This window comes from Budorcas taxicolor, chromosome 19 (assembly GCF_023091745.1).
Source record: "Budorcas taxicolor isolate Tak-1 chromosome 19, Takin1.1, whole genome shotgun sequence".
Lineage (NCBI taxonomy): Eukaryota > Metazoa > Chordata > Mammalia > Artiodactyla > Bovidae > Budorcas > Budorcas taxicolor.
This window is the reverse complement of record NC_068928.1, coordinates 9,988,308-10,000,000: the sequence shown is the minus strand read 5'-3', so window position 1 is coordinate 10,000,000 and position 11,693 is coordinate 9,988,308. Positions and strand designations below refer to the sequence as shown.

General features: G+C 37.6%; 1 protein-coding gene across 1 annotated transcript in view; it reads left to right on the top strand.

Moving 5' to 3' along the window:
• The window catches only part of SKA2 (spindle and kinetochore associated complex subunit 2), a 12,819-nt gene extending 2,325 nt beyond the window's left edge, over positions 1 to 10,494 (top strand). The window contains 2 exon segments of the mRNA XM_052657712.1: positions 5,354 to 5,530; positions 10,040 to 10,494. Of these exon segments, the coding sequence (XP_052513672.1) occupies positions 5,354 to 5,530; positions 10,040 to 10,108 (246 nt within the window). The 3' untranslated portion in view covers positions 10,109 to 10,494.
• The last annotated feature ends 1,199 nt before the right edge of the window (positions 10,495 to 11,693 follow it).

Below are 11,693 nucleotides of genomic sequence, written 5' to 3'. Positions count from 1 at the left end.
TTTGAATGTTTTAAGCCAACTTTTTCACTCTCCTCTTTCACTTTTGTCAAGAGGCTCTTTAGTTCTTCTTCATTTTCTGCCATAAGGGTGGTGTCATCTGCATATCTGAGGTTATTGATATTTCTGCCTGCTATCTTGATTCCAGCTTGTGCTTCATCCAGCCCAGCATTTCTCATGATGTACTCTGCATGTAAGTTAAATAAGCAGGGTGACAATATACAGCCATGAAGTACTCCTTTTCTGATTTGGAACCAGTCTGTTCCATGTCCGGTTCTAACGGTTGCTTCGTGACCTGCATACAGATTTCTCAGGAGGCAGGTAAGGTGGTCTCGTATTCCCATCTCTGTAAGAACTGTGCACAGTTTGTTGTGATCCACACAGTCAAAGGCTTTGGCATAGTCAGTAAAGCAGAAGTAGATGTTTTCCTGGAACTCTCTTGCTTTTTCGATGATCCAACGGTTTTGATCTCTGATTCCTCTGCCTTTTCTAAATCCAGCTTGAACATCTGGAAGTTCACGGTTCACGTACTGTTGAATACATAAAACATACATAATAGTATATATCTGTTAATCCCAGATTCCCAGTTTATCCCTCTCTCACCCCATTTCGCCTTTGGTAAGCGTAAATTGACTTTCCACATCTGTGAGTCTGTTTTTGTTTTGTAAATAACTTCATTTGTATTGGTTTTCTTTAAGATTCCACATGTAAGTGATATTGTATGATGTTTGTCTTTCTCTTTCTGACTTCACTCTGTGTGCAGATCTATAGATGCATCCATGTTGCTGCAGATGGCATTATTTCATTCTGTTTTATAGATGAGTGGTAGTCCGTTGTATGCATATGCCACATTTTTATCCATTCATCTGTGGATGGACATTTAGGTTGCTTTCATGTCTTGGCTATTGTAAATAGTCAGTGAATATTGGGGTGCATTTATCTTTTCAAATTAGAGTTTTCTCCAGATATATGCCTAGGAGTGGGATTGCTGGATTATATAGTACCTCTATTTTTAGTTCTTTGAGGAACTTCTGTACTGTTCTCCGTAGTGGCTACACCAATTTACATTCCTATGAACACTGTAGGAGGGTCTTTTCTCTCCACATCCTCTCCAGCATTATTTATAGACTTTTTAATGATGGCCATTCTGACCAGTGTGAGGTGATACCTCGTTGTAGTTTTGATTTGCATTTCTCTAATAATTAGCGATGTGGCGCATCTTTTCGTGTGCCCCTTGGCCATCTGTATGTCTTCTTTGGAGAAATGTTTATTTAAGTCTTCTGCCTATTTTTTGACTGGGTTTTTGTTTGATATTGAGTTGTATGAGTTGTTTATGTATTTTGGCAATAATTAAGCCCTTGTTGGTCCTATTGTTTGCAAATATTTTCTCCCATCCTATAGAATGTCTTTTTGTTTTGTTTATGATTTCCTTTGCTGTACAAAAGCTAATAAGCTTGAGTAGGTACCATTTGTTTATTTTTGCTTTTATTTCCACTGCCCTGGGAGACTGACCTTGGAGAAGGCAATGGGAACCCACTCCAGTACTCTTGCCTGGAAAATCCCATGGACGAAGGAGCCTGGTACCATGGGGTTGCTAAGAGTCGGGCATGACTGAGCGACTTCGCTTTCACTTTTCACTTTAATGCACTGGAGAAGGAAATGGCAACCCACTCCAGTGTTCTTGCCTGGAGAATCCCAGGGACGGTGGAACCTGGTGGGCTGCCGTCTATGGGGTCGCACAGAGTCGGACACGACTGAAGTGACTTAGCAGCAACAGCAGGGAAACTGACCTAAGGAAACAGTGGTATGATTTATGGCAGAGAATGGTTTGCCTCTATTCTCTTCTAGGAGTTTTATCGAGTCGTGTCTTATATTTAAGTCTTTAAGCCATTTTGAGTTTATCTTTGTGTATGGTGTGAGGGAGTGTTCTAAGTTCATTGATTTACATGCAGCTGTCCAGCTTTCCCAACACCACTTGCTGATGAGACTGTCTTTTCTCCCTTATATACCACATCTGTATCAATTCATCTACTGATGGACATTTAAGTTGCTTCCATGTCTTGACTATTGTAAATAGTGCTGCTGTGAACATTGGGGTGCATGTATCTTTTCAAATTAGAGTTTTCATCTTTTCTGGATATCACTTAGCATGTTTTAAAGGTTCATCCTGGTTGTAGCATGAATCAATACTTCATTCCTTTTTACTGCTGAATAATATTTCATTGTATGGCCATACCACATTTTCTTATTTATTTGATCAGTTAATAGTTTGGTTGTTTCCTTTTGGCTGTTATGATCATATTCCCATAAGCATTCATGTACAAGTTTTTGTATGGATGTTTGCTTTCATTTCACTTGGGTGTATACCTAAGAGTGGAATTCCTGGGCACATGGTAACCCTATGTTTACTATTCTGAGGAACTACTACATTGTTATCCAAAGCAGTTGTACTATTACACATTCTCAGTTTTGGTGTGTTTTTTTTTAAGTTGTAAAATATGTAAGATAAAATTCATCATTTTTTCCATTTTAAAGTGTGCAATTCTGTGGTTTTAGTATATTTATATCATTGTGCAGCTATCACCACCATCCATCTCCAGAACTTGATTTCATCTTTCCAAATTGAAACTGCATCCATTAAATAATAACTCCCCATTTCCCCCTCTTCCCAAGCCCTGGCAACAACCATTCTACCTTCTGTCTATGAACTTTAATACTCTAGTTACCTCATATACACAATTTTCCAGACTACACATTTGGTGTCATCTATTATTTCTTTGCCCCTATCAAACGTGCTACTAAGTTTTCTTAACTTTTCTTTAATAATATCTCTTTTCTGTCCTTTTCCTACTTCTACTGCTCATGCTGTAGTCTTGATCACTATCTGTACAATTAACAGTTTTTAAATTAGATTTTTTGTTCTGATTCATTCCTGTTAGAATTATCTTTATTTATCATTTCCATCATCAAAAGCTTAGCAAAAAATCTCCAAGGAAGAAAGGAGCAGAGGGCCATGAACTGAGCCTCTGCCTGTAGCCATAAGGTAGGGTCCACAAAGGAAATATTTGAATAGTGAGACAATAATCAAAATAGTATAGTTCTGTGCAAATCAAGAGTTCATTTTAAGATTAGAATAGGAAGGAAATAAGGAGAGTCAAAAAGAGGGATATCAAAATTACAGGGCAAGTCTGACTTTTTGATTGTTATAGGGTGTGGAAAGAAGGTAACCCTCCTAACTATTGGTGGGAATGTAAATTGGTACAGTCACTGTAGAGAACAGTATGGAGGTTCCTTAATAAACTAAGAATAGATCTCCCGTATGACCCTGCAATCCCACTCCTGGGCATATGTCCAGAGAAAAACATAATCCAAAAGGATACATGCACCCCAGGGTTCATTGCAGCACTGTTTACAACAGTCAAGACAGAAGCAACCAAAATGCCCAAGGACAGAGGAATGGATAAAGAAGATATGGTACATATATACAAGAGAATATTACTCGGCCGTCAAGAAGAATGAAATAGTGCTGTTTGCAGCAACAGGGATGGACCTAGAGATTGTCGTATTGCGGGAAGTAAGTCAGAGAAGAAACATCCGACGACATCCCCTATCTGTGGACTCTAAAAAGACATGATATAGGTGAACTTCTTTACAAAACTTAAACAGATACACAGACTAGAGAACAAACTTATGGTTGCCAAGGGGAAGGATGGGCGGAAGGGATAGTTAGGGAGTTTGGAATGGACTTGTATATACTGCTATGTGTGAAATGCATAACCAAAAAGGACCTACTGTATAGTACATGAAACTGCTCAGCGTTATGTGTCAGCCTGGACGGGTGGGGGGCGTTTGGGGGGAGAATGGATACATGTATGACTGTTCACCTGAAATTATCACAACATTGTTAATTGGCTGTACCCCAATAGAAAATAAAACATTTAAAAAATTTATAGGACAGGTCTGACTTTTTGATTGTCTAAAATAATTTGGCAAAGGATTAGTCTATAGGCTATTAAACTGAGGAAGTATATTATTATAGGACCTAGAAAGTTGGTGGCAAATGGAGTGAGAAAAATGACACTGGTTTTCAAACAAGAGTCAACAGGAGTTATTTTCCCCTCAGGGTAGGGACAATCTATGTATAGTTGAAGTCTGTATAAAGGGAGATATGAAAAGGTTACTGAAATATAGGAATGTTGCGGTTCTGGAGGATTTGGGGAGGAGACAATAATAGTAGTAGTGTTAGGAGCTGAGTAAGGATCAGGGTAGATGTTTTCATTTTCAGGTGAAAAGGCAGGAATAGAAACTCCCAGGTGTTTTCTGTCTTCTCAGTAAAGTAGTTGGGGTGAGATATTCTGCCAAGAATGAGTGGATGGGTACTGGTAGGAATGGAGAAAGTTTGGAATACCTATTATTGGAGAGTTTGCTAAAGAACCATGAAGGAATGAGAAGAATCATTAAGTGGCAGAAATGTCACTTTTGAACTCACAGTTGAAATGTCTTTCATGGAATAGTGGTTATTTACATTGAAAATTAATTTGAAAAACTAATATAATTTATAAATACAGTTGCTTGAGTTGGCATGCATTTTGTATAATGAGGTATGCCTTGAATTGGTACTCATACATACCTTAGCCCCATGACAGTGTATTTAAGAATTTTATGATAAGTGGTTTCAAGTGGTCTTTTCTATAAGAACAAGTCAAAATAGTTCCTTCAATACCTTCTGAATAACATTTAGGATTATATCTTAGAAGTACTGTGTAATTATTATGAACTATGCATCAAATATTATGTATCTAATGTAACATTATCTGCTGTTTAATATTGCTATTTTGTGTGTGCTGCTACTGCTGCTAAGTCGCTTCAGTCGTGTCCGACTCTATGCGACCCCATAGACGGCAGCCCACCAGGCTCCCCTGTCCCCGGGATTCTCCAGGCAAGAACACTGGAGTGGGTGGCCATTTCCTTCTCCAATGCAGGAAACTGAAAAGTGAAAGTGAAGTCGCTCAGTCATGTCCGACTCTTCGCGACCCCATGGACTGCAGCCCACGAGGCTCCTTCGTCCATGGGATTTTCCAGGCAAGAGTACTGCAGTGGGGTGCCATTGCCTTCTCCGATTTTGTGTGTGAGAAGGGTTATTTCTGTACCTAGGCTTTAAATTCCTTGAGAATAGTATCTAGGTCTTATACTTCTCTCTTTCTTCCCCTCCTCCCATTCTGTCACATAGTTGTGTAATTGTTTATAGTGTTCTATTAAATGGATGGTGGTATGTGTTGTATACATTTTAATTCTTAAAAGAAGCTTTATTTTTCCTTTCCAGATTTAATATATATTAATTTTTTTCCTAATGTAGAAAAATCCAGTTACACTTTTAAAGGAATTGTCAGCAATAAAGTCTCGATATCAAACTTTGCAAGTTCGCTTTAAACCAATTGCTGTGGAGCAGAAAGAGACTAAGAGCCGCATTTGTGCTACTTTCAATAAGACTATGACCTTGATACAGGAACTGCAGAAGGAAACAGACCTGGAGGTAATGCTTTCTGTTGATTGGCTGCATTTGTAGAATTTTAATTCTGAATTTCTCATTGAAAGATAAATCCGCAGTAACTCTCATTTTGAAATTCAGCAGTGTGAACTATTGATAAAGAATGAGATTTTCTTGATTCCCTGAAGTACAAGATCTCTTATCTCCTTTTATTTTAAAATGAGAATGTGGAATTGACATGGTTAGTGAAGAGGCATGCTTTCTTGGATTATGTAGCAACAGCAGAAGAAAAAACTTGCTAACACTTTTTGTATCTACCAGTTCTGCTGGTTCCTATGAGAACTAATGAGACTGAGAAATCTAGAAAGCATCTATACCAGTGACTGTTTTCATTCTCCTTTTCTTCAGTTGGGATGATTAGCTTGCGTAGGCCTAACCTTCATTCCTTGTCCTTCATTCTCCAACCTCTTCTCATCTAGTATAAGAATCTTTCTAATTGTGAGCCTCTGTCACTGATGTTTAAACTCTACGTTAGAGTAGGAAAAAGAATATGAGCTGTTAACCTAGGCACGAAGCTCTTGAACAGCCAATTGAAGAGATTGGCAGCATTTTCATTTACTATTAAGCAAAGTTGGGGGCTTTTGAAAGAAAAGATAGCTTAATGTAGATGAAATCATAGAGTTGAATTCAATTATCTGGACAAAAAATGTCCAGTAGGTTTTAATTTCTGGTGCTTACTCCAGTCAGTTAACTGGTAATAACTGCTTAGAGTGCTGTTTAAGGAGCCGTGTCTGGGCATGGCCAAAAAGTTATCTGCTGTGGAGTGTTGATGGGGCAGCATACGTGGTATTTATTTGCCAAGTCTGAACTAAATTATGGCTTAAGATATTTGAATTATGGGATCTAATCATAGGTTGATTAGATCAAGAATTCTTTGTATTACCAATGGAAGAAAAGAGAACAGTGCCTGGTTAAAATCATAAAATGAGATCATAAATGTAATTGTCATGGAGAAATGAATAGTGCAAGAGGGGAGAACAGTGAAAAGGGGCACAGAGGGAATAGAGAGCAGGCATTTAAACAGTGTGGGTGGTGTTTCGTCACCTGCTAATTAATAAAATGCTAAAAGGAGGTATGTACATGATAACCTTTTATAAATAAAACCAAGTCACACATTCTTCATTGTATGTGATCAGAACTTGACAATAGAAGTCCATAAATTTGTTCCTAGGAAACAGATCTTGAAGAGAGATTAAGTGTAGTTCTGAATGTACACATCAGCATGTATATATAGAAATTCATGAATTAATTGAAGCATGGTAAATTTGGGTGACTGAACAAAGAGAAAAATGATTTTTTGAACACTTACTAAAAATCGTCATTGGATACAATAAATAGATGGCATATTTCTGAGATTAAAAAAAGTGGTACAGAAAAGTAGTAATGATATTGATGTATATTAGTCACTCGGTTGTGTCCAACTCTTTGCAACCCCATGGACAATAGCCTGCCAGGCTCCTCTGTCCATGGAATTCTTCAGGTAAGAACTGGAGTGGGTTCCCATTTCCTTCTCCAGGGGATTTTCCCAACCCAGGAATCAAACCCCCTTCTCCTACACTGCAGGCAGATTCTTTACCTTCTGAGTCAGGGATGTCAAATCATTTGAATATCTGTAAAGGTTTTCATTTAGTTATCTGAAATGAGCAATAATTATATCAAAGGTAGAAAGCTAAGGGAACTTTTTCATTTTGGATCAGATAATGACAAAAAGGAGAAATGGAGACTTCCTGGCAGTCCAGTGGTTAAGACTTCACTTCCAATACAGGGGCTGCAGGTTCAGTTCTTGGTTGAGGAGTTAAGATCTCATGTGCCTCTTGGCTTCTCAGCCAAAAAACCAAACATAAAACAAAAACAATACTGTAACAAATTCAATAAAGTCTTAAAAAAAATGATCCACATTAAAAAAAAAAAGGAGAAATGGCTAAAGGTAAGGAGGTCCATGTTTTAGAATCAATGATAGCCAAGCTGGAAAATGTTGGATATGGTTGGTCTTGGGCCTACTAGTTTAAAAATGAGATAGTATTAATAGTAGAAAGTTCAGAGAAAAGTTTTATGATTGAAATGTGGAAGAAAAGGGAAGGGCATCTATAAAGAGTTATATAACGATAATTATATGGCTCAAATAGGTCTATGAGCCCAGAGTTTAAAGAACATGTAAAGGAATTTCATGTATAAAAGAGGTATATTAAACATAGGGTCAGAACTGTGAGAATAGTTAAGAAAGCCAAAGGATTTTCAGCTGAGGATTCTGAAAATTTCTAGAGTAATGGAATGGGCTTTTACAATTATTTGGGGAACATGAAGAATAAGAAAGGGATGTTTACTTAGAGCAAATGGTCCATTGTTTATGAACAACAGAATGCAAACAGAAAGTAAAATGGTTCTGTTATTATCTTGCTATGATTTTTATCAAGGTGAGTGGTTTTTCATTTGGAAGGGTAGAAAATATATATTTGAATTGATAATACTAAAAAATAAAAAAACTTGAATTGATAATAATAAATAGGGAGATGAGAACAGAAAAGGAGGTGGATGGTAGGGAATACATATTAATTTCCTGATCTTTTTAGTTGCCATTAAGACACTGACATTTAAATATAGTTAGTTGTAAAGGTGACTATCAAAAGAAGGACCAAATTTGTTCCAAATAGAAAATAGGAAAACAGTCCCCCCACCAAACAAAAATATAGCAATAAATAGAAAATTCAAAAGGCATTAAACATAGAATGTATGTTATTCCATCAAAGCTCTGAAACATTTGTATTAAAGAAGAAAAATTTCTGTGTATTTTAGAATAGTTAATTCCTGGAAAAACTCTTTGAAGTCTTATTAAACAGATGGTCTGAAATCTCTTGAATTTCAGAGATCACAAAGAGAAACATGGAATCATGGAGAACAAAATCTTGCCAGAATAATATCATTTCCTGTTTTTCAGATAGAAGAGGGAAATTTTGTCACTATTTGAGTTGCAGTAAGTGTTTTTGTTTTATCCATGTGAAGATTTTGGACAAATGGTTGGCTTGAGGAGCCAAACCAGGTGGGTTCTCCAATACAACATGTGGCTATATATTAATGAATTAAAATTAAAAGTAATTAAATTAATACAGTCCTTCATCAGTGCAGATACAGAATATACCCAGGATCACAGAAAGGTCTATTGGACAGCGTTGTGTTGGAGATTCTGATTCTGCGGGTATGAGGAGTTCCTGATTTGACAATCTCTCTAGAGATGACCTATATAGTTAGGCAGATTTGTAACCATGTGAGTGAGTCTTCAAGTCCTACCTCCTTTTATTTCCTCATTAACTCTTTGTTTCAGCTAGCCTATTTGTGGGTGCTCTGTGAAAGCCCCTACCCACTTCCCTTCAGCTTCTCTTCTCCCGCTTGGTTTTGCTGCTCTTACCCCCTTCTGTGGATTCGGTTCGCTGGTTGTTTTCTCAGCATGTTCTCCCTTTCTGTGTAAGAGATTACTGATTCTCTTGAGATGTGTGCCATTCCTCACAGACGCATGCCTGAGGTAAAAGTGGCACTATCCTTAGCTTGAGGGATGTGCCTGATGGGCAAGGGGAACGGATTTTCCTTTAACTAATATTGGGTCAGGAATGGGTTTGTAACCCAAATGGTATGTGAGGAGGGGGAGTCTGGAAATAGGAAGTGAGAGAGTTTCGTCACTGCTGAGAGACCCCTGGGAAGAGAAAGCTTTACTTGTTCTAAACATTGTGTATAGATGTGATACCTGGAGCCACTTTCCTGTCAGCCTGAGAATAAAGGATATCAGAGCTGTTAGATGGAAGAAACCTGAGTCCTTACATTGTTGAGCTGCTTCATAAACCAGCCCTGAAACCTGCCCTTCTTATGTACTTATTGTGCAGTGATAATGCATTTTATTTATCCATTTTCATATGCATCTCTGTTACTTGCAGATAAAAGCATCTTAATTATCCTTCAAAATTTAACCCAAGTCTCTACTTCTGAAGAAACTTCCAGACTATTTTTTTTTCACACTTCTTTTTCAAAATACTTTTTGAATATATTCAGATGTGACTTCTCTGGTTCTGTTACAGTCCTTAAATTGTTTGATTTCTTTGTCTTGTTTCTTCAATTTATTTGTGAGTTCCTTGGAAACTCAAATATCAAAGTAACTTGTATGTACGTAGCTAATATGTATTTTTTCCTTGCCTTTATAAATTTGTCATTATATACCTAGTGTGAACTTGTGGAAACATTTACTGGTGTTACAAAGCAGAAATTAGTATAACAGCCTTTAAAGATTTATTTAACTTTTAAAAAATTTATCTTATTGAAGTATAGCTGATTTACAATGTTAATTTTTGCTGTGCAGCAAAGTGATTCAGTTATACATCTATATATATTCTTTTTTTCATATTCTTTTCCATGATTTACCACAGGATACCAAATATAGTTCCCTGTGCTATATATAGTAGGACCTTGTTCTTTTAAGCTGTTCTGAAATACAGATTCTGTCTTTTCTAGTTGTTACCACTGACTGAAGAAGAGAAAACTGCGGCAGAGCAATTAAGAGCTCACCTGTCAGACTTATGAGGAAGAAATGGACTTGCAAAAAGGAACTCTGATGGGGAAGAAATCAATCCCATAAATTTAGGAAGATGTCTTGTTAACATTGATGACTATTGGTCAGGAGATGACAAAGGAGATTTGGTTTGGGTGACTGGATAGTGATGCCTTCCACAGAAGAAGGGGATACAAGAGAAGGGCAGATATTGTATTAATAAAGTTCAGCCAAAGGGGCAGAATGGAAATAAAGAGATTTTTAAAATATATGCACACATGCTTAGTAATTTCAGGCAAGGAAATCCCAACACCATTTTGTATCTGTTTTTGTATAACTGGGATAACACAGATGTCCTGACTGACCTATTGCAAAAGAATATTACATACTATCAGTCAGTCAGATGTGAATGAACATGCTTGGGAAATTAAAGGTTAGAAAAATATTTGTACTATATTATACATATGTAAATAATTTTATTATTGAAAATTCTGATCGCAGATGTGGTCAACCTTATGGTGAGACTGCTAACATGTGACTTAACAGTCTCCCACAATACCTAACTTAGTAGAAAGCTGGCTTTTCTGTGACAGCTTCACTTTTATTTTTGTCCTGTTCCTTCTGCCTGCCAATGTTGAGCATGAGCTCTGCTTTCTAATGCTGTTTCTGATTGTCCCTGTCACATTTCAGGGACCTGAAATATACCTTTGTTCTCCTCTAGTCTGCATTACTGTACTTGTTCAGTTCATTCATTGGAGAAGGAAATGGCAATCCACTCCAGTACTATTGCCTGGAAAATCCCATGGACAGAGGAGCCTGGTAGGCTATAGTCCCTGGGGTCACAAGGAGTTGGACACGACTGAGCGCGACTTCACTCAGTTCATTCTACTGTAAATCTCTATATATGAACCTTCAAGTTGTGAACGTTCGAAGACGTAAGCATGTGTTTTCCCCTAATCACGTAAGTTAGCTCTGTTTGGGGAGGCACTGTTAGATTTTGAGGCACAGGACCCGAATGTAGGATGGAACATGAAGGCTGCAGCAGCCATTCAGAATGTAATCGAGTGCTACTGTGGCGTCTGTGATGAGAAAAAAAGAGCCACCACTCAGACATTACTGGATTGTTCTTTCAAGAAGGTAGACAGAATTGAATCCAGCAAGGAACCAGAGCCTGTGCCATTAACTGCAGGTATGAAATCGCAGCTTGCCCTGTCTCCTGTTGCTGATGCCCCTTCAGCTCTACCATCTCCCACCTCCCCTCCCTCTCTAGTCAGTAACTCTTGCCTGTTCACTCGATGCCAGCCCCTGTTGTCCTGTCCTACTGTGCTTTTCAAGATACTGTACTTTCAGATTAAAAATGTTTTATTTCTTTGTTTCATATGTAGTATTTGTGTGAAAACTATTATAAACCTATTACAGTACAGTACTGTATAGCTGACTGTGTTAGCTGGGCACCTAGGCTAACTTTGTTGGACTTAACAAAAGAAGCTGGACTTAAGGAACACACTCTCAGAATGGAACTTGTTCATATGTAGGGGACTTACTGTATGTGAAAGCTAAGAAACTGAAATGAGAGGATTGTTGCAACTATTGTTTGCCAGTTTTGTGTATATGTGT